This window comes from Perca fluviatilis, chromosome 17, assembly GCF_010015445.1.
Source record: "Perca fluviatilis chromosome 17, GENO_Pfluv_1.0, whole genome shotgun sequence".
Taxonomy (NCBI): Eukaryota; Metazoa; Chordata; class Actinopteri; order Perciformes; family Percidae; genus Perca; species Perca fluviatilis.
In genome coordinates, this window is record NC_053128.1 from 10,226,694 (window position 1) to 10,250,458 (window position 23,765).

At 42.3% G+C, this 23,765-nt stretch overlaps 1 protein-coding gene across 1 annotated transcript in view; it reads left to right on the plus strand.

Moving 5' to 3' along the window:
* The first annotated feature begins 1,202 nt into the window (after positions 1 to 1,202).
* Positions 1,203 to 23,765, plus strand: part of LOC120545852 (serine/threonine-protein phosphatase 2A 55 kDa regulatory subunit B alpha isoform-like) — a 38,784-nt gene continuing 16,221 nt past the window's right edge. Inside the window, exons 1-5 of the mRNA XM_039780473.1 lie at positions 1,203 to 1,319; positions 12,560 to 12,628; positions 20,671 to 20,750; positions 21,675 to 21,803; positions 22,479 to 22,529. Of these exons, the coding sequence (XP_039636407.1) occupies positions 1,265 to 1,319; positions 12,560 to 12,628; positions 20,671 to 20,750; positions 21,675 to 21,803; positions 22,479 to 22,529 (384 nt within the window). The 5' untranslated portion in view covers positions 1,203 to 1,264. The remainder of the gene's footprint in view (positions 1,320 to 12,559; positions 12,629 to 20,670; positions 20,751 to 21,674; positions 21,804 to 22,478; positions 22,530 to 23,765) is intronic.

Consider the following 23,765-nt stretch of genomic DNA (forward strand, 5'->3'; position numbering starts at 1 on the left):
AAAATCAATACATGGGTGCAGGGGCGGTGGATTCAAGATATGCCAGGACTTGAGTCTTCACTTCCTGTCTCCAACAGAGTGTAGGCCTACATGTTAACCAACACTGCCCCTGCCTGGTCCTGCTCTACCACCTTGTTAGCACACTGTATGCAGACTGTGCGTGCTCACTGTTTTCACAGAGAGTCAGAGGCTTCTTGTCATTGGGCAAAGGGTGTGAGATTCAAACTTGTTTTTAAGAAAAGGAGATTAATGCACAGCGGTTACATCATAATAACCTATCATACTAATGTATCGAGGTAAGCCCCATGCATTTGCACTCACCTTCATGAGAAATTTAGTGTGCAAGGTTGTAATCTGTTTCCTAATTTGTTAAATGTAACACATTTAACAATAATGTGCCTGACAAATCAAAACAGTTATCAGTGGTGTGTAGGCTACTATATTATATTGAAATACATCCAAAGTGGCATCCTGGTTTCTGTACAAAGAAAATGCATTTATTTGCATGTCCTACCTGCCGACAGTTCTTAAAAAAGTATGAAATTGTGACTGATATTCTCCAACTGAAAGCTTATCGCGCAAAACACTAGTTTTTAGGCCTTCAAACACCATTAATTACCAAAGTTATAGGGGAGATGTTTTCAGTCTTTTAAAAACAAAGATTTGTCTTTTTGGAAACCCAGCACTGGCATGGTGCATGGACAATATACAGTATATGTAAAACTTTTACCGCTAATGATAGTTACTATGTAATCTGTAGAATTCAAATTAATATCATTTATTTTAATTGTATGAAGAAAATAGTATTGTATAAAAAGTTAGGCGCCTCAAACACAGAGATGGGGACTCGAGTCTGAGACTCGGACTCGGGTCGCACTAAAGTCGCACAAACAGCTGACTTCAGACTTGACTTGCGACTCGAGCTTCGAGACTCGTCAACAACCTTTTTTCATGCAATTATTGCTTTTTAAATCTAAATTGAATTCATGTATTTCTATTTTCTTTTATTGGCGCATATAGCCTACGTTGGGAAACGTAGGACGAGCTGCATGTCCCTTGCCCTTTGCCATAAAGTGCAACGTAACGCATGCGCTATAAAGCCTAACGCTATGTGCGCGCACTCACATATACAAAAATGCATTGAGGATGGCGACGCCAAGTCCTCCCGGAGTTGTGCCTTTTGTCATTAGTTTTTCTTTCAATAACTTGGTAAACAGTGGCAGTAAGCAAACAGCTACATGCAAGGTGTGCGGCACCAAGATCAATGATGCCGGATGAACAACGTCGGACTTCATCAGGCTCAAAGCACACCCAGATAGGTCAGTCACTTGCTAATGTGAAAGAGACGTTACATTTAGCATATATCGTCACAGGTAACAAGCTAACCATCGCAAAGTGTTGTGCTAATGCTGGGAACAGGCTAACTGTATCTTTATAATTAGTAGCTGCTGAGGCTCAGACATCCATGGCGCACAGGAGGCGGCACGCACGGATCCATGTCCCCAGGGAGAAACGCTGTGTCGGGTGGGCAAACTCATGTGTGGCGTAATTGATCCCGTGGATGATTTGTAGGCTATTAAGTGAACAAGGTGGACACGGTGTCGTGCCAAGGTGCTTATCCCCGCCAGGATTTGTATCCCCTGGCCGCGGGAGCGCGCGTGCACTCAGAGCGGAGTTTAACTGCTGCACTTCGAATTCACCTCTTAAATGGAACAAATGGCGACGTGGAAGACTCGACAGGGTTCTCCATAGTAACAAGGGTCTCATTTATCTACATAAATACGTTTATTTGTCCGTTACATTAAGGTGACGTGTAAATTGCTTAATGCTTCGTTTATTATTGTGGATTCATCGACAGTGTTTTCCAAAGTTCCACGTTGACATGCACCTTATAGCTACATAGGCTGACTGATAGGCCTGACTGTGTGAGTCATGTTGGTTTATGAACAATATTTTTTCCTCGTCTTTGCTGACCCATCCCTCCCTGGCTGCCCTCTGACGTGATTTCTGTTTTAATTTGATTTTGTTTAATATGGCTTTTCAATTAACCGCTTTGTTCTACCATATAAGTTACAGAGGGGATACACAAAATATCAGGCCGTTTTTTCACCTGATATTTTGTGTATCCTCTCCCCTAACATGCATAAGGGTCTGTCCGTCCTGTCATCATGTGTGCTATTTTCTGTCTTTACCAGGTCACAATAAACAACCTGAGATAATATGGAGACGTCTGCTTTTTTCTAGCAAAAGTTACAGAGGGGATACACATTAGGCTATATCAGGCTGTTTTTCACCTGCTGTTATGTGTATGTGTGTGTGTGTTATTAATTAATAAATGGCATTACATCAATGAGTTCAAACTGCTTATTGTGCGTAATTTGGATTGTGTAGTGGTATAGAAATAGCGATTTCTACTTTACCAGTGGCCCGACGACTAGCGTTATAAGCTAATTAGCAGTTTGCGCTAAAACTGGTCACATTCGATTAGCATGAAAACATGTCCCAGAGAATGGTCGACTCGGTACACACGTGTTATTAACCCCTAGGTTCATTTTGCACTGGGATTCTCCTTTAATTCCTCATTGTGGTATTCAACGGCAAACATCTATTGCATTAATCAATCAAATCACAAATTCTATTGTCTTTTTTTAAGCATGTTCTTTTTGGCCTTTTTTAATAACATACTAACATTTAGAATGTGACAGGGAGGGAAATTGATTAACGTCCAGCATAAACCCGGTGGTCCTTTACCTTACTGTTAAACAATATTTTCAAATCTTTGTGGCCCTCTAGTGGACAAAATACAGAAACAGAGCAACAGAGGGTGATCTGTGCTCATCCTGCACCACTGGCATACAAATATGAGACCGTTGACTGAACAAGTTAAACAAGGTAGCATTAAACGCTGATTGCTGGTGTAACTTTACAAGACATTTGATGTGAGTGATGTAGAAAAGTAGCAACTGTCAATTACATAATGTATTTGACCTGTTTTGCTTCCTGTATAATATCTATATTAAAGGTCCCATGACATGGTGCTCTTTGGATGCTTTTATATAGGCCTTAGTGGTCCCCTAATATTGTATCTGAAGTCTCTTTTATATAGACCTTAGTGGTCCCCTAATACTGTATCTGAAGTCTCTTTTATATAGACCTTAGTGGTCCCCTAATACTGTATCTGAAGTCTCTTTTATATAGGCCTTAGTGGTCCCCTAATACTGTATCTGAAGTCTCTTTTATATAGACCTTAGTGGTCCCCTAATACTGTATCTGAAGTCTCTTTTATATAGACCTTAGTAGTCCCCTAATACTGTATCTGAAGTCTCTTTTATATAGGCCTTAGTGGTCCCCTAATACTGTATCTGAAGTCTCTTTTATATAGGCCTTAGTGGTCCCCTAATACTGTATCTGAAGTCTCTTTTATATAGACCTTAGTGGTCCCCTAATACTGTATCTGAAGTCTCTTTTATATAGACCTTAGTGGTCCCCTAATACTGTATCTGAAGTCTCTTTCCCGAAATTCAGCCTTGGTGCAGAATTACAGCCACTAGAGCCAGCCCCACAATGAGCTTTCCTTATCATGTGCCATTTCTGTGTCTGAGGAGGAGAGAGGGGGGGCAAGGTGGAGGGTGGGGTGTGTGGCCTTGACCAACTGCCACTTTGCTCGTTTGAAAGCCATGATGTCTCTCTCTCTCTCATGGGTGGGCCAAATTCTCTGGGCGGGCCAAGCAGAGAAAGGGGAGGTAACCTTGCTCCTTATGACCTCATAAGGAGAAGATTCCAGATCGGCCCATCTGAGCTTTCATTTTCTCAAAGGCAGAGCAGGATACCCAGGGCTCGGTTTACACCTATCGCCATTTCTAGCCACTGGGGGACCATAGGCAGGCTGGGGGAACTCATATTAATGTTAAAAAACCTCATAAAGTGAAATTTTCATGCCTTGGGACCTTTAAACATGAATGTATGCTGTGGCAACGAGCAGTTGTAAAAAAGGTAAAGTGTTTGACAATATTATCACGATAGGCGATATGATAACAACATGTCGCATAAGGGGCAGCAGATAAATATTTTACTCTCCTTGAGGACAAAATGTTGATAACAGGTTTATGGAAATCACATAACAGATAACACGTAAAAGATGCTGTATATTTAAAATGACTGATCACTGATGTACATTGTCCACGTCAGTCAAGCAGTTTCTAAAATTATGAGCTTCAATTGATGCACACATTGAAAGGCTCCAGTCATGGAGGAAAACAGCGCAACAATAAAGTCTTGTTTTTGCGTCTTGCTGTTTAAGACATTAACACAAGCTGCATTCAGCCTGGCAGGAAGTCCAGCAAGCCTCAATAGGCAGAGCGGTACACTTGAGACTTCAGACTTGGAGATGAGTTTGAGCTGACCCCGACCACGAAAAACATATTTTCCCACGAACCCCTACTGGTAGTCATGCAGATAATTTGCCAGCCTAAAACAGCATTTTAATTAGTTTGTATGAATTGCAACAGTCTGTTACTTTTTTCTTCTAATAATGAATGCTTTCTTATTAGTTTTCAGCAATGCTATAGCAGCATGGCTGTATGGCAGCGTCAGTCAGTAAGTCTTTGGTCAACACTCAAATATCTCAGCAGCTATAGATGGATTGCCATGACATTTTGTACAGATATTTGTGGTCCCCAGAGGATGAATCGTACTGCGGTAGATTAAGATTTATTGTCCCATAGGGAGATTTGCTTTCGCAGCCAAGACAACTCAAAAACACATAGAGATCAGATTGTTTAGGGCTGCTATAGCAGACGAGATAAAACTCCTGCTGAAGCGAGCCCTTCTCCATGTTAAAGTCCTGTATCTCCAACCGGATGGTAGCAATGTGAAGTGTTGATTGAGGGGGAGATCAACTGACTTTTCAGCAGGTTGACGTTTTAGTTTTTTTAGTAACATTTAATGAAAATGCTATTAGCATGTCAAGGTTTTCACTTATCTTATGAAATATCTTAACGTCAACTCAGTGGATTAGCACAACCTTTTTATACAGACATTCATGGTTCCCAGATAATGAAATCTAATGACTGGGATCTTGACTTTTCTTCTGGTGCCACCGTGAGGTTGACATTTGTGGTTTTTGAATGAAATGTCTCTCAACAACTATTGGATGGTGTGTCACGCGGTTGTGATCTATAGATTCATGTTCCCCTCAGGATGAATTGTATTAGTGATTCCTTAACTTTTTATCTGGTGCCATCATCAGTTCAAATTTCTTATCTGTCCAATACTTTGGTTTATGACTAAATAACCTGCTTAACTAGTAGAATTCCCATCAGCCTTAGGTGTATTTCCCGTTTAGTGCTAATTAACAAATACAGCAGGTTAGCGTCATTTGTGAGGATGTTAGTAGCTAGTTAGTATGCTAGCGTTAGCATTTATTTCAAAGCACCACTGTGCACACTGAATGGTATTTGATTTGTGAACTTAAAAGCATCAAAAATTACATTCAAAAAATGAATGTGTCTTTCTGGAAACATTGCCCTGGTTATGGATAATCCACAGACCGCACGGTGAACAACTGTCATTAGAAATGACCCAAGACATATACTAGTGCCAGTGAAAACAGCTGACAGCGAGGTTTGCGGTTCACGCTCAAGGATGGATACATTAAACTCAGGTCGCCAGCTGGTCAGTGCAAAATCTGAGGCTTTCGACGGGGGTGCCCAATACCCCCTATCTGTTTTCCTTTTACTTCTTTGCTGAAGGTTTTTTGTATGCTGCCTGTCTCTGTGATGAGGGGCAGCATGAGGGGCCCACTGCTGCTGGCTGTTTTAAGAAGACTGAGGGGGATCTTGTCTTTGGAAAAGTCAATTAAAGGGTTTGAAATCATTGACAGGTGAAGTGGGTCAGAAAGCAGTGCCTGGGTGTGAATTGACAGCTTCACTGAGTCTAATACGATATTGCAGTTGGCAGTTGTGATAGCTCTACTCCAACTCAACAAGCTTCATCTAGTTTCTTATCTTGTGCAGCTTGCTATTTGACGTATTCCTCACATTCTTGTATTTCTTAGCAAGCTGTGACTTAGGAATGCTATATTTCTCTTTTCTTCAGTGGGCATACTTCTGAACGGGATGAAGGATCTGACGCATCCATGTAGGTGGTAAAACTATCATTACACGTCTTAAGGCCTCCGTGTTTGTGGTGCTGAGACATCTTACAAAGCTCTTCAATCCCCTCCAGAGTCCACCAACATACTGCGGTTCCTTTACAGTGTACATGACTCACTGGAAATAATGTGAGGAGAAGATAGATATCTCGTTTAGAAATTCTGACAATCAATCAATTCTGGCAATAAAAGACACAGCTGTGGTCCATTTCGGATTGCAAGTCATGCATGGAAATAAAATATTCAGAATGTGAGTAGGCTTATATTTTAATACTGCTATTATATGACAGACAGGCACTTTGCAGTTTTGTTGTTCACTTGCAATCTGTGCATGTACAGTGTCCAATTTGTGACATATTAGATAGCCTACCTTTTTTTTATCAGATGTGTGTAGCAACATCCTTCTTGAAATGAGCAGATTGACGTGTATCCGTGTCTCTCGATGATGATTCTGATTGATGTTTGTGTGTCAAGGATGAAAGTAACTGACTGCAAACACTAATTTTGCTGAGTATCTTTTTCCTGGTTTCGTACTGGTTCAGTACATTCTAAAATCAGTAAATCCATTTTTCAGCTATGTACTTTTCAGCTATGTGTGGAGAGTCAAGAATTACAGTATTCAGTGTTCTTCAATTAGTCGGGAAGATTCTCTTTTTAAATTAGTTTTAAATATGGTACTCTTTCCCCTCATGAGAAAATAATTTTGAATCAGGGTAAACTGAAGTATGTTGACACATACAAGGTTTGTCTTCCAGTTTGCAGAAGCTCTCTATCCTTTAAAGGTGCCCTGCCACACAAAACTGTTTTTCCTTGTATTTTTTTGAAATATGTTAGGTCCATATGTGTTTGTGTTATGTTGTGAATGTGAAAATGAACTGCTTCCTCCTCTGTCAGCTCTAGCCACTGAAAAGAAATAAGCAGAGAAATCAGACCAATTACAAAAGCTGGTCAGTCTGACATCATGTTGCCTGAGCTCATTACTATTCATGAGCTCGTCCAGTTGCGCTGGGTAAAGGATGCTGACAGCCAGGCTCTCATTGGCTAGCTGTTAGCCAATCAGATTCAAACAGCTTAGCTTTAGAGATGGTCCGATATCGGTATCGGTATTGTCTCCGATACTGCCTAAAATGCTGGTATCGGTATCGGGAAGTACTGGAGTTTATGCACCGATCTGATACCACATAATAAAGCCCTAAAGAAAATCTACTGACTGTCAAACTGGATAGTAAAAGAAAGTTCTGTGGCGTTCATTGTTTGTGTTTGTTCAGGTTTTACAAAGAGTTTAACCTGAGCCAGACCGACAACAAAGATAGAAATAATATCACATCCATACAGGGATAGTAGTATACAGTTGTTAAAACATAATAAAATATATGACACACTGGTATCGGATCAGTACTCGGTATCGGCCGATACACAAGTTCAGGTATCGAAATCGGTATCGGGAAGCAAAAAATGGTATCGGGCCATCTCTCCTTAGCTTGTTGAGTATTAATGAGAACTGGCAGAAATCGAGTTGAGTCTTCCTGTAGGCTTTCTATACCAAACTAGAATGGCTTGAAACAAGGTAACCAAGGCATTTTTTCCACAAAAAATGTTACAGAGTCCATGGTAGAACTTCAGACATCACCACAAAGTAATGAAATACGTGTGGCAGGGCACCCTTAACATATACTGTAAAATGGGGTCTAATTTGTGTCAGTTTAGGGGTCCTTGACATAAAAAAGTTCGAGAACCACTAGCTCAGACGTTATCCATACACTTTGAGAAAGCTTTTAATAATAAATAAATTTAATAACAGAACTTTGGAGAGCATCCCTGAATTGGAGATGGTTGCTTGATTAGGTGTAAGCCTAGTCACATTGAAATGGATATTTCGAGATGCCACGTTGGTCCTTTCAGTGTGACCAAATGTTCAACAATAACTACATTGTCATTTTTCTTGAGTGCTTTCCAACAGAAGACATATTTCTACTTAAGTAAAATGTGCATCGAGTAACAGTAGGCCAGTGGTTCTCAACCTTTTTTGTGCCAGCGCCCCCCTATCCATTATCCAGGTCCCTAACGCCCCCCCATCAAATATTATGTAGGCTAATTGCCCTGGATATTAATGATTACGCCCTAATATAGGCCTATTATTGTCGTTACTATTGTTATTAAAAATAATCAATAAATCAAATCATTGAATGACAAACAACACATGTATTAGTTTCCCAGGTATCAAAAAAGCCATGTGAATAGAAATATTTACAGTTTTTTTTTTTAAATGCAACCATTTGACATTCAAATTAAATAACAGCAGCCAATCAGAACTACTAGATATGTAACATTCAAACTATAATTAGGTATTATCAAAAGGCCTGCTGCATGGTGTGAACCTCAGCGCACCTTTATAAGATGACTATAATTTGAATGTCCTTTTTGGTTGTGAAGTGACCTTGGGTGTCATGAAAGGCGCTTTAAATAAAATGTATTATTATTATTATTATTATTATTATTATTACAAACACTAACAGTAGCCAATCAGAAACAGCTAGCAATTTAACATTCAAATCTATTTTTCATTCAAATTGTTCCAACGGAAAACAAGCTTGCACTTATCATGGGGTAAAAGCAGGATTACACGCACGCACACACACACACACACACACACACACGCACACACGCACACACACGCACACACACGCACACACACACACACACACAGAAACAAGGTTTTCATTTTGGTGATGACAAACGACTTGAAGAACGACACCTACTGCCGAATGGAAATAAGTTTACAACCTTTGAAAGTTAGTGAGAGCCCTTTGTTAATGCTTAGAAGAGTATAAGTTAGAAGAGTCTAGGTTAGAAGAGTCTAGGTTTGAAGAGTCTAGGTTTGAAGAGTCTAGGATTGAAGAGTCTAGGTTTGAAGAGTCTAGGTTTGAAGAGTCTAGGTTTGAAGAGTCTAGGTTTGAAAGTCTAGGTTTGCTATCGCCTGTCTTGCGAGTAAATAGCAGAAAAAAACGTTTGGAGAAGCGCAACCCCACATCGCGCTGCGTTTTGAGGAGGTGGAGTCCCGTACAGTAAACAGTGACATCTCTTCCTCTATCGCTTCAACAAGAAAAAGTTAAAACAGCAAACACAAGCCCTGAATTGCCCGGGAGTTTGGGGGACAGCTAAATGTTTGCCAAACAACAAAGCACAGTCGATATCTCTCGCTCGTAAAAAAAATAAAAAAATCTCTCGCTCGTCTCTTTTCTCTTTTTCTTCGTGAAATTAAGCTGCCTTCAGGTACAGTAGGGAACGTTGGGTTCTATAAAAGATCTGACGAAAAACTGTTACTGTGAAATATAAAGTCTACTTGTGCTACATTGGGGGGATTAAAGAATACATCAGGACGTCGCACCACCCTGCGGCGATTGCTATTTTTTCTGAACGCAGCTTCACGCTGAAATACGGAGCTCATTTAAGACGATGCTCTGACTTCCCGTTTCCTGAAGGCAGCACGGAGCTGCGCCGAACAATGATCCACCGTCTCGTCCAGTTGCAGTGCCGTGAACTGGCAGGTTTTTAATGTTGCAGAAAACAGTTTTTTGCAAGTAGTTTAAGTGTAAACATGTATTGTTATTGTGAATCTTTGGTTTAAACTAGCTTTCAAACAAACGCCCCCCAAGGGCACCTCAACGCCCCCCTTTCCAAAATATTGCTTCCAACGCCCCCCATCATCTTCTGAACGCCCCCTGGGGGGCGGTACCGCCCCCGTTGAGAAACACTGCAGTAGGCTATGCCTGAGTAGGACAGTTGCTCCATCCCTGTGTTTCTTCACCTATGTGCACGCGCGTGCCTGTGCATCTGCCATTCTGTGTGCGCGCGCATTATAACAACCCTTTGGTTCACGTGCGGAAAAAGACTCTGGGGTGGGGAAGCAGTGACTTGTGGGATGCGGCAAGAGAGAGACAGAGGGGAGAGTGACTGACACAGAGAGAGTGAAACAACAGCGACGAGAGGAGCGGGAAAGAAAAGGAGGATAGCAAAAAACAACCCGTTTTTACGGTTAATTTAGCTAGCGCGTGACATTCAGGTTTGCTCAGACACTGGAAGAAAAAGTTCAGATCCCACGAAACAGCGCGTGGGAGTGGGAAGCAGGATCGTGACTGACTGAGGCAAGCTCCACTGTCTGTCTCGTCATGGCAGGTAATTCAGTTTAACCATTAACGTTACACACATAAACACCACGAACAGGCCGGCCCCGGTCCAACAAGGTCTCCGCCTTGACGGCTGCAGGATGTCGCTAACCAACCTAGCTGGTGTCAGGTTAGCTAACGGTTGGTAGCTAACTAAACTTAGCTAGCTAGTGCTAACGTTAGCTAGCCAGCAAACTCGAGTGTCATCGCCCGTCTATCTGGCCTGCATTTGCCGGCTAAAGCTAGCTAGCCAGTTGCTGCTAGCAAGCTAGCAACCGATAGCTGTTTACCATTATCACCGGACCAGAGACCAGCAAGCTAATAGCCAAACATAGCTATCCGCTACACTAACCTAACGCTTCTAACTTGTCGTAGCAGTAACGGCTGCTTCTCAGACTTCTGCACGAGATTGACAAACGACTAATTGAATATATCTGATCTGCTATTGATGTTGAAACAAAGCAAATAGCTAGAGGTAAAACAGGCGGTTTCCACTCCAGTGCACACATTTCTCAAACATGCCATGACTGGCTTGACAAACCAGGCTAGCTAACGTTAGCTCAAACTTTGACATTGCCCACATGCAGGCTAGTAATCCAGGCCTGCTGCAGACTGAACAAGCTGTTAAATAGTCTGTGCAATGTCTGGCTGAAAGGACTAAAGAGTCAAGAGAGCCTGTATTGAGGACATGCATATGCTTAAGCTTAGCTAAGTGGAAATAGTCTCTCCTCAAATAAGACCCAGATAGTCACGATTTTTTTAGCCTGACGTTAACGTTAGCATTTCACATTTCAATGAACAAAGTCGTTATTAAAAATTATATGCGACTCAAGTGCATTGTAGCCGATTGAGATTGATGGCTATTTATCCTTTTAGAAAAAAGAGGTCACTGCTGACATATTTAGTACATGCATTTGGTCCAGTTGGGCGGGGAAATGACACTGGTCTTTGGACAGAGACATTGCACATCATCCTTTTTGTTGAAACTGACTGACTGAGATAATTTCAACAGTTAAACACCTAGTTTACTATGTGCATTTTCTTATGCAAGGAATGCAGGTAATCTATGAGTGTGCCAGTACCAACCCTGTCCTGGCTGTTGGTTTTAAAACATAATTCATCTCCGAATACATGTATGATGAAGCCAGGGTGACTCATAAATGTCTTCAATTATTCTGCAGAGCTGTTCCAGTACGTGGTATCCACAAATCAGACCAGTTTGCATTGTGTAATAACAGAAATGGTCACGTGTAAAAAATAAAAAATAAAAAAAAAATAGGTGGAATTTAACTAGCTATGTTGTGCAATGACCTATGTTGCGGCAGAACCTGTTGAGGCTAGTGATGGAGGTCATTATCAAACAAGTCAGCATGTTTTTTCTTGTTTTATTTAACATAGTAGCCTGGCGTGAGAGAATCTCTTTCTGGTAACGTTACAACAGTTGCCCAGGCTTAAGATGTTTTGAGACTATATTCACCTACTGTTGCCATGATCTGGAGTTAGTCAGTACTGATGAACATTATTTGCAATCAACTCTCAAACTCTCTCAATGCGAGAAAACCACCATACCAACTAAGGCTCAAATCAGGTTTTTGATTCAGTTGATGCATTTACAGTTAAACTCATTCAGTGTTGAAAGATTTGACAACCAAGGGTCCTGTGTTTTTATGACCGTAGTTCTTTGGCCTCTTAATGAGCCCATAGCATAATGGGTCGTGCAAGTATTATGTGTGGAACAGTTAGGGATGTCTTGAGTGTAGTTTTAGAGGGATTGAATTGTGTGGTTTCAATTTTTTTTTTTTTTTAGTATAGACTGACAAGGTTTGAAAGGGAATGTGCACATGTATGAGGGCAAATATTTCCACAACAAGTCTACCGTCTGTAGTTCCAATCATTTAAATTATCCCACGCTGTGTGAGAGTGACAATGTGCTCAAACAAAACCTTTCCTTTATAGAGGTGCAGCGTTTTGCATGCATGTGCAAGGAAACACGCAATTAGCAGGCGACATGGTTTTGAAAAAAACAAACACATGTAGTTAATTATTGCTGAGGCACTCCGTTTGATTATCAGTCAAAACTATGAAACTTGGCCATCTTATCTTAACTACTTGTACATCATTGTTGATGCCCAGCGCAATACAGTTTAGGTGTGGGAAACATTGTGAGGCTTGAAATTAAAATGTATGTAGTTAGCCTGCCAGTACTGTACTTGAATGTTTTTTTTTCTCTCTCTCTCTGCAGGACCTGGAGGTGACATGCAGTGGTGCTTCTCTCAGGTGAAAGGAGCCATTGATGACGACGTAGCTGAAGGTATGAGCTCTGCCAAGAACTAGCATTAGTAAGCGTAAAGCACAGATGGGAAAGTATATACAACAGCTTTCGGTGAGTGAGCAGGCAGTAGCTCTACCGCATTAGTTCAATTCCCATCGGCTAGATATAGCATTTTTAGCCGTGATGAGCTGTGATGCCACGCATTTCAACTGTGCACTCCCTGCAGCAGGACAGTAAAATAATGGGGCTTAACCCCAACTTTCGATTTATCGGCTCACCATGTGTGACCATCTTGTAGAAGACTAGAGAGAAAGTGCCCATTTTAAAAGGCTCACTATGTGAAACTTTCAGAAATGTTGCAGCTCCAATGTAAAATAGTTCTCTTATTCTTTATTTATAAAGGACAACACACATTAATCAACATTTCTGTAAATGTGCCAGTGTTAGCCAGCCGGCTAATTTTCAACTGTTGTCCTTTGGCCAAATGATTTTAGACCACTCCTGGTGCCACTCCTACATTCTGTTTCTACTTGTATCATACAGCAGCCTAAATCCATGGTTGTATTGGAGCTGTGTGGTTAGGTAGTGCCTCTTGCTGCATCCCATTAAAAGCTTTCCACTGGAAGGCTCTGATTTCTACAGGAAGTGCAAACCTTTTTTGTGAGTGAGGTTAATGACTGACTCCTAAGTTCTTGTATAGATCAATTTTGAATCAAGCAGCTAAACAAATGGACTTTTTTAAAAGCACTTTGTTTTCAGAGCATTTTTTAGTATTTCAGAAAGGAATGGTAAAAGAAAAACCAGCCACAGTGAGCTGGGTAGATGAAGAGCATCAGATGACAGGTGCCACTTGTACTATGCCGGCATGATGCAGGGCTCGACAATGCGACCGTTTCACCTAAATTTGCAACCAAAAATGGATTTGTGCGAACTTTAAAATGTATTTAGGCCCATGTGTGCGAATAACCTAAGGTTAGGATTTTCCACGATTTGTTTTTTTGCAGATGTGGCGGCAAGTAGCTCTCATGAGCCTTCCTACATTTAGTCTTAAATTGTTGTCTTTCTGTCTTTGTTACTGGAGCACATGATACAGCGGGCCTCAGAGCGCCACTCTCTGCTTGTCATTATGTCAGAATCAGAAAAGCTTTATTGCCAAGTACATTTTTTACACATACAAGGAATTTGTTTTGGTGTCGTAGGTGCATGTCACACATTATCTAAAATAAGTTAAACAGGTTAACAGAACAGACAATATAAGTATAAATATATAAATATATGTGTATATATATATACACACACACAATGTAATAAAATAAGAGTAGCAGCGGGCCTGCAACTGCAGTGAGCGTTTTCTATGTGCCGTTTTGAAAAGTAACCACAGTTTCAACCGCTTTATCAACATTGCTATCCCTGTTAACTGAAGAAGTTGCAGAGCGTGTTGCAGAGGCCACGTCTCTCTGCCGTCCCCCGTACAGCCGCCTACAGCCGATTCACGGTAAAACCGCTCTGCCCTGGCTGTGCCATTGTTTTCCTGTGGGGAGAGCGCTGGAGACAGAGGAAGCGCTACCCTTGGTGTCACGCACCGCTTGGAATTGCTGCCGAGCGCTGCGTTTTAAAACTTGACCTCATTGCCGCTGATCTTTCAAGGCGCAACTGAAGTCGGAAGCAATGATGATGTATCGCGCTGTGCTTTGCCTCGCCCTGTGCTGTGAGCCCTACCTCAAGGTAGAAAAATATTCTAACTAAAAAGGATAGATGAGAGGTTTGGAATTATTTTTACAACTGAAATTTTTTCTTTATTACAGAGGGAAAGTACCGAAAAAAAGTACTGTTGGGTACCAGAACCGAACTTCAGGTATACCGGTACCGATAAAAATGTGGTTGGTACCCGACCCTACCAACTAGGGACATTTTGCTACAGAGCATTCAGCAGACCCGTTGGCTGGAAATGGACAGACATATTCATGATTCTGAAGGCTAAACAAAGTACAGCAGTTTACTGCCATTAGTCACAGGTAGGCATGGGCCGGTATAAGATTTTGACAGTATGATAACCTTCAGCAAAAATATCACGGTTTCCCAGGATTGCGGTATTGCAATAACAGCTTTAAAATGTTTTTTTTTTTGTTTTTTTTTATAAATGTCTGGGTAAAAAAAATTAAATTTCTTCCCCATTGATTACAATGTATTTTATTTTTAAACACATTGCACACTGGCAGGGAGACGGATTACTAAACTGCAGTCTCTTTTCCTTGACCTCTCATAAAAAACAGCTCTTACCTTAGGAACGGTTTTGAAACCGTGACTTTTTCAAACCGCGGTATACCGTCAAAACGGTTACCGGCCCATGCCTAGTCACAGGATTTCTGGAGTGTTATCACGGCAGCAATCATTTCCAGTGTTTCCCACAGAATTAGATTTGTGGTGGTAGCTGACCCAGGGTTGGGGGTGCACACACAGAAGGAGGTGCAGACTTCTTATATTAATTGTACTTTCGCATCGGACTACACTTGACAACAAAGTCAGGAGCATATTTTGCTCCTCACTTGAAAAAAATGTAAGGATTGACTTGCATAACGTAACTGCTATTTAGGGCTTTGACTTTTGCCCAAAAATCATATTCGAAGTTTGTTTGTTTATTAATATTCGAATATATTCGAATATTTATTAATAATATTTTGACCATTAAATGCCTTCAGTTTAAAAAAAAAAATTTAAAGTCAGACCCTGGATTAAACACAAACAGTATGCTTTCGACAGGAAGTTCGGAGCTTTCACCGTAGCCTACGTAAGTGGTCTGATGTTTATACTCGTGTGCTGGTGTGTGTGTCGAGCCAGTGTGTGTGGGCGGTGTTGCCAACTTAGCGACTTTTTTTTCACAAAAGCGACTAGCGACAAATCTGGCGACTTTCTGTAGAAAAGACAGCGACTTTCTGTAAAATAAAAAAGAGTCGCCAGTATTGTCCAGCGAGCACGCAATGTATTTCTCTCCTGTGGCCGCCGAAACAGTCTCCTTTCTCTTCTGTTGTGTGACTGAGGAGCAGCCCCTCCCCCCTCTGTGCTCTCTCCTCGTGCATCAGCACTGAGCAGGCAGGTAGGAAGGGGAGAAGGGACAGGGTGCGGGGCCGGTGTAGGTAGGAGAGACAGCGGAACGCTGAGCTGGCCTGGCCCTGGGCAAGCCAGCCTTCTTTGAGAATTAGGGGGGAATGCACCGCTACCGAGCCACGGCTGAGAGATGTGCGTCGCCACGACGTGTAGTTACATTTTTAAAATGCGTGAAAAAGCCTCGTAATCTGAACTGAAAACGTTTACAAGCAAACGCATTTACAAAAAATAATGCCCATAACAGGTTCGAATATTAAGGGCTGGCTAATATTCGTTCGAATATCATTATTTTTTTAAATATTCGAATGATATTCGAATAACGAAGTTCGGAGTCAAAACCCTACTGCTATTACTGTTGTAGCTAATTTGAACAATAATACAATAGTGTTATGAATACAAAACATTATGAAGTGTAATGTTTTCTATTTTGAAATATTGATAAATAAATTGTAAATAAAACAGACTGCCCCTACAGTTTGGCATGCATGTAAACCGCAGATTATTCCAAATGTAACCATCATAGTGTGAAATACAGTTTAACTGCTGCTGTTATGTGAACGGGCCTCAGCAGAGAGTCGGAGCAAGACGACATCTCTGCATATTCAGAGAGTCAGGGCAAGCCGCTAAAGCACTCAAGGGTAACACAGGTGTTAAAATGAACTAGACCAAAACACGGGGAAAAGTATTAAATGCGAAACGAGGAGTTTTTATTTTTACAGGTTATGAAACAATTTAATACTGATAGACAGCAGCGTGGCCCACCGCACAGACCGACAGCAGTCGGAGCTCCGGCGGATGGAGTGCTCTGCGTCTGTCGGCAGTGGTTTCTCGCTGCGGCGCCGGTCCCCAGAGCAGCTAGTCACCGCGCTATAAATACTGGTAATTACTTCATAATCCTAACCATTAACCTCGTAGTAGAGATGCACCAATAGACCGGCCGGCGACCGGAATTGGCCGGTTTTTACGTGCTCGATCATGACCGGCAGGTCAGTCTTACATATTCCATTTTTATGCCGGTCAATGCTACAATTTACTGACAACATAAGTTATACGAGTTACAGTTCTCAAGGACGCACGCACGCACATACGTACGTGACGGCACAGTCTCTTTTTCCTTTCGCTCGACTTTTCCGCCGTGTTTCGCGCGTAACCGCGGCTCGCGGTGTGAAGCGCGTGTCCGCGTTGTTCTCGCACATGTAGGGAACCTCGTGAATTAACCTGCAACATGTCAGCTGTTTGGAAATTCTTCAGCGTGTGTGCAGAAGATGACAAGTTTGCAATATGCAACACCTGCAAGGACAAAGTAGGGCGTTAAGGGACAACACCAAAAACCCAAATCACTTTTTTTTTTTTTGGGGATATTGGATGTGAAAATAAGGAAATGATTCTAACATTGAACTTTAGATGTGAATGAATTTCCCACATCAGGAGTAATTTATATAGTTCTATTTTATAGTGATCCATTATGTTCCAAAAATGGTCTATGTTCTGTGCAAAATGTTCTATTAAAGAAAAGACAGAAAATAAATATTTCTGTGTGCTGTAAAGTGGTTAGAAAAAATGAAATTGGAATCAGCCTAGAAAGTTGCAATCGGTGCATCTCTACCTCGTAGGTAACAGTGTACCGTGGATGGGACTCTTCGTCGCTGTGGTGTCGCGGTTACCTCCACTCATAAACTTTGTTATAACTTTAAAGCATTAAATCTTCAAAATACGCGGTCATGCGACACAACAATTGAAAGCTTGGCCTCTCATGATTCAATTAAGCCCACACACAAAGCATAAGATGATTTATAGCAGTTATAAAACTGTAATAAAGTTAAAGAAAATAGAGAAATAGACTGTGCAGCTAGTGTCTAGAGTCGAGTGTGTATTCGTACCTTTTTTCTTTATTCACATCTGTGATATTGTCCCAAAAACCTTTTTTCATAACTCGCAAACAGTCCAAGGAAATGGAATATCCATGCCATTTTATCCAAAACGAGCTGTTCGCCTCACAGTTTTGAAGTTTCTGGCTGAATTACAACGGAAAAACGGTAAACAGTATTTCATTTCCGTACTTTGTATCGTGTCTCGTCTCACGCGAGACTTCTAACGCTCAGTATGTGTCATTGTTATCATCTGAAGTCTTAGGAATCCAAAGAGACCTCATATGAGCCAATCCAATAAGGAGACGAGTCAATAGACACCAAACTTTACACTGAAATTTTAACCCTGTGATGGCTGTAGCTGTGTCAAAGCAAAAACAGGGCCTGTTATAATGCATAGCACACCCTGACCAATTTATAATGACTTATTTCTATATATTTATGTAAACAGTTATTTCAAGTTTATGTGTGATTGATGTGGGTGTATTTGAGAAGTTTTGTATTTTGCACATTTTTGGCTTTTTTTCTTTGCACTTTTTAAATGGACCGAAGAAAATCACAGACATATCTGTAGAAAGAAATTCACATAAAATCCATTTTTGAGTCTTTTGGCTTTTGGATTCTTTCTGCAGTAAGCTGACATGTGGCTATGGCCTTGTGTTGTCTGTATTAGAGTCCGGATTGGGCCGAATTTTTCTGTCCGAGGCCGACCCACGTCCGACACAGCCGTGACCGAACCCGGCCCGAGCCCGACAGGTATTAAGAAGGAAGGCATTCGGAAATGTCAACAGATGAGCGCATCAGCGCACACGGGTCAACAAGCGCACGTTAATAAGCTGTTAAAATGTTCAGTGTGTTAACCTTTCCTGATCGCTTCGTTTCCGACCGTGATCAGAAAACCCGGGGGAGACTCGTTCCCTCCAGGGCCGACGTTATAACATGAATAGCCCAACCACTAACTCTGCTCCGGTTGCTTCTACAACACGTCTGCTTCCTCTATCTCTCTTCTGCCCACTTACCACACACACACACACACACACACACCAAAAGAAGCTGCAGCACCATTTTACAACAAATGCCTTATCGCGCTGATGTGACCGAGCCCGACCCGACCCCGACCATAATTTCTAAATATCTGTCCGAACCCGGCCCGGCCCGTCGGGTACCGTCTGGCCCCGTTGGCCTCGGGTCGGGTATCCATGCCTTAGTCTGTATCTCACCTAGATGTGTTTACAGCAGTGTATTTTAGTCATTTTAACACTAGAACAGCCATGACGGTCATTTTGAAATTTATGTGTAATAACTTTGCTGAATAAAAAAATACAATCCTGCTGCTGCCTGACTTTTCCTAAAATAGTCTGTATTTTAATTTAAAATTGTTTTTACATACATTACACAAAAGGCAAAGAAAATACACTCACTTGTACCTATTTCAGCCAGAGGAGGTCATATTGACCGCTCGGATTCGCGGTATTGTTTATAATCTTTCGCGCGGTTGAAGATGCATCTTGGTTGCTTAGTAACTACCATGGTCGCTATCAGAGAAACGTAATTAGCGGTCTCGAGTAACAAGTGTGGGCATCGCCGATGGGCCGAAGGCAAAGCCAGAGTCGGTAACGTGGGCTACTACGGCGTGGATGGACTCTGTTCTGAATCAGAAGGCAAGCGCCGGGTGATCGCTCTGTGAAAGGCGCGGTACACATAGATGGCCAGTGGCTGTCTATGTGTTGATATAACTTTATACATGCTACAACTGGCTGGAATCATTGCACACATCCTCTCCAAGGAGTGCACCAGCTGTAAAATGTTCTGGAGGAAGTTCATGCAACAGCTGGCAGAGGAGCTGAGAGCGGAGTTTATGGAGGAAAAAAGCGCAGCGGCACATGGTCCAAACAGCACTGCGCACCGCAGCAGACACCAAAACGGAGGCAGTGCCAGGTTACTTTACTTTAGGCCTTTAGATTCCCCTAGGAACATAGGCCATCGACGAAGCTCTTCCATCCTCTCCGGTCTAGGGCCCTCCGCTCCAGATGTTGCCACGTCAGCCCTTCTTTCTTCATCTCCTGTTCTGTGGTTCTTCTCCAGGTGTTTCTCGGTCTGCCTCTCTTCCTCCTGCCCTGTGGGTTCCACGTCAACGCCTGTTTAGTGATTGATTTCTTTCTCCTGAGTGTGTGCCCTATCCACTTCCATTTCCTCCTCCGGATTTGCATTTCTATTGGGTCTTGTTTGGTGAGTTCCAACAGGTTGGCGTTAGAGATGGTGTTAGGCCAGTATATTCCTAGGAGGCGTCTGAGGCACCGTTTGGTGAAGGTCTGCAGCTTATTGAGTATGGTGGTGGTAATTCTCCAGGTTTCTGAGCCATAGAGTAGAGTCTTTACATTTGAGTTGAAGATTTGCAGTTTGGTCTTGAGTGACAAGTTTTTTGCCTTCCAAATACTGTTTAGCATGTTGAATGTTGTCCTTGCTTTTCCGATCCTGGCTTGGACATCGTCCTCTGTGCCACCTTCCCTTGAAATGATGCTACCAAGGTATGTGAAGCTGTTTACATCCTCTAGTGCATTTTGATCCATGGTTATGGGTGTGTTGTTCTTGCTGTTGATACGCAATACTTTAGTTTTTGATGAGTTTATTTTGAGACCAAGCAGAGCAGCTGTTTCCTCTAGTTTTCCAGATTTTTCCTGCATCTGTTGGTGTGTGTGAGCCAGTAGTGCCAGATCATCAGCGAAATCGAGATCTTCAAGCTGCTCTGTCAGGCTCCACTGTATGCCGGTTCGTCTATTGTTGATTGTTTCTTTCATCACCCAGTCTATGCAAAGGAGGAAAAGAAAGGGTGAGAGCAGGCACCCTTGCCGCACACCAGTCAGGACCTCAAATGCCTCTGATATACATCCTTCATGGAGGACTTGACATCTCGTCCCATGGTAGATGCTCCTTATGATGTTAATAATCTTTGCTGGGATCCCATAATGAGCCATCAGTTTTCACAGCCTTTCCTTATTCACACTGTCAAAGGCTTTTTCGAAATCTATGAAATTCACATAGACCGGCGAGTTCCATTCGATGGACTGTTCAATAATAATCCTGAGGGTGGCAATTTGGTCTCCACAGGATCTATTTTTCCTGAAGCCAGCCTGGTTTTCCCTCAGTTTCTCATCGACCCCCTTCTGGAGTCTCTCGAGCAGGATATGGTTGAGCACCTTCCCAGGTGTTGAAAGGAGCATTATTCCTTCGTAGTTTTTACACTGCCGGAGGTCTCCTTTCTTAGGGATTTTCACGATGTGGCCATCTCTCCAGTCAGATGGGACATTTTCTTCCTCCCAGATGGTTTTCATGAGATGGTGGAGCATGTTGGTGGAGGTTTCAGTGTCGGCCTTAAGAGCTTCTGCTGGAATCCCGTCTGGTCCCTCTGCTTTCCCTCCTTTCAAGGCCTTAATGGCTTTTCTGATTTCCGTCTTGGTGGGGGGGTTGCAGTTAATCTCCAATGGGTTTTGGGCTATTGGGATTTCTGCTGTCAATTGAGGAGGCTGCCTGTTGAGCAGGTCTCTGAAGTGTTCAGTCCATCTCTTCACCTGGTCTTCCTTGGTTGTGAGGAGTACACCCTGTGAGTTTTTAATGTGTGCCTGTGCGTGTCTGAATTTGCCTGTGAGCTTTCTTGTGGTTAGGTATAGGTCTTTCAGGTTGTTCTTTCCTGCTGCTTCTTCTGCCTGTTGTGCTAAATCTTCAATAAATTTCTTCTTGTCTCTCCTTACACTTTTCACTTCTTTATTTGCTATTGCATATTCTCTCTGTGCTGCTGCCTTGGTTGCTCTAGTTTTACTTCTGTTTACTGCCTCTTTTTTCTTCCTCCTCTCGCTCACTTTGCTGTCTGTATCTCTGGATAGCCAGGGCTTGCTGTCTGTCTTCCTCCTCCCTACTACTTCTTTGCATGTGTCTTTCCACAAGTTTTTCAGACCTTTCCATATCTCCTCCACTTTGCTTGGGGTTTCTATTTCTAGGGCTTTGAACCGGTTGTGTAGTGCCACTTTGTAGAGTTCGGATGTACCTATATCCTGAAATTGCTGTGTGTCGAATTTGACCCTTTCTTCCCTGTGCTTCATGCATTTTAACTTCAGCTGGATCTTTGCTGTGAGGAGGTGGTGGTCAAATCCTGCGTCTGCTCCTCTTCTGACTCTGACATCCAGCAGAGAGTGTCTAAACTTCTGACTTATGCAGATGTGGTCTATCTGATTTTCTGTGGTGTGGTCAGCAGACACCCAGGTGGCTTTATGGATGTTCTTTTGTTGGAATACTGACCCACCAATGACCAAGTTGTTGTCTGCACAAGCTGTTACGAACCTTTCTCCATTCTCATTCATGGTCCCTAGTCCTTCTCTTCCGATAACTATCTCAAAGCCGTTGTTATTGCCCCCTATCTTTGCATTCATGTCTTCCATCAAGATCATGACGTCCTTCCTTTTCCTGGCCTGTAGAATAGTGTATAGTTGGTTGTAGAATTGGTCCTTTGTGTCATCATCTGTGTCGTTGGTGGGGGCGTAGCATTGTACCACTTGTAGGTTTTATGGTCCCGTACCTCCTCATCTCCTCTGCTATCACTGCTGCCTTTCCACCAGCATACATGGTCCTCACATTCCATGTTGCGATGGTGGTGGGTCGCTTTGAGGTCAAAAGCCGCTTCAAACGTACAGTCTCCTTGCGGTTTTCCATGTACGCCATCATATTTTCTTTAGCTTGGTTCGCTGCAGAGGCTTCCTTCCCAAGGCTTGAGGATTTTTAGATTTTCGTCGATGTTCCTGTAGCTGAAGGCTTTTTTTTTTTTTTACATGGTGGAGTAGCTGGTCCCACGCCCAACCCCCACCTTTGAGGGAATGTTTTGGAGTTGGCTTGTTAGTCCTCTTCCCTCCCCTGTTGTCTTCCAGGTAATGGATTACAGCCTCCTACCACGTGAGGCCAGACAGGCTTTGGGTCGTGTACAAGCTGTCTCGGCACATCAAGCCCAACCAACTCCTGCTGCTGTGTATTGAAAGCTGCACTAGGCAAGCTAACCCTACCAGCAGCGCGAGACAGAGTGCCAGGTTAGGTTACAGCTAAATGTTCAAATAAGATACTTTTAATTGTTATTTGGCTGTTATGAGTTAAGTTGAATGAATTTCCACACCATATTTTTCGGGATGTGAATGTATGAAATTATTACGGTTTACTATGCCATGATATGAATTATTGAAACACTTATTACTAAACAAATGTATAATTAAACTCGTTAAAATGTATATTTTTTTGTGTTATTACGTTTTTCTAAAGATATCCTAACACAATACATAATACAATCTCGCAATTAGGTATTTATCATGAGAGATTATAGAGTTTGGAATCTGGCTGTCAAAATGACCGCTCACGGCAGTTATAGTTGTTATGGAATTCCGGCACTTCTAGTGTTAAAGCTGTATGACTTGGACGGAAATAAAAAAAACTCCATTCTAGCCTCTGTAACTGTGTGTCAGTAAGGCCTAGAATCACCCTGACACTTGTAAGAAAGACTTGAGAGGGTTACCTTTCCAATGATATCAAGCACATCCCAGAGTGTCAAAGTATATGGGAGCTGTACAATTTTTTTATTTGGGTATGCCATTTAGACCAAAAAGCATGGAATTTCAAGTGTTTTTTAAGAGGTTTTAAACTCCGGATTGACTCTAGCCGTCTTCTGCTGCGGGGGGGGGGGGGGAAATTGATGTCAGAAAAAGCAACATCTTCTGTGTTAATTAGTTACATTTTGCAAACAAAGTTTAAATGTGCAATATGTAATACTGACAGCTAGTGTTTAAAATAGTTACTGCAGTACAAATTCAAAATACGGGAGAGTCATCCCCCCCGCCCCAGACTCGAAGTTCACTGAGCTTGCCAGGCTACACGTTGTAAACAGCCGAGGCCCGCTTGCCTGGTCCTCCGGTAACATTAGCTAGCAGTTCGCATGGCGGGGTGAGCCAGGACCATGGATGTGTTAAGAGAACTGGATACAGTGTTCGGCGGGAAGCCCCGTACGTTCCAATGAGAGTGCTCAAAAGCGCATAAAGCAAACATGGAGCTTGGATCTTCCGCATTCTTGGCCCGTGACGTCACGATGGACACGCGCACTAGCAACAATTTGTTTGTGTTGTCTTAGCAACCGGTAGCAACATGCTCGTTCATGAGCTTATCTCTCGTGTCTC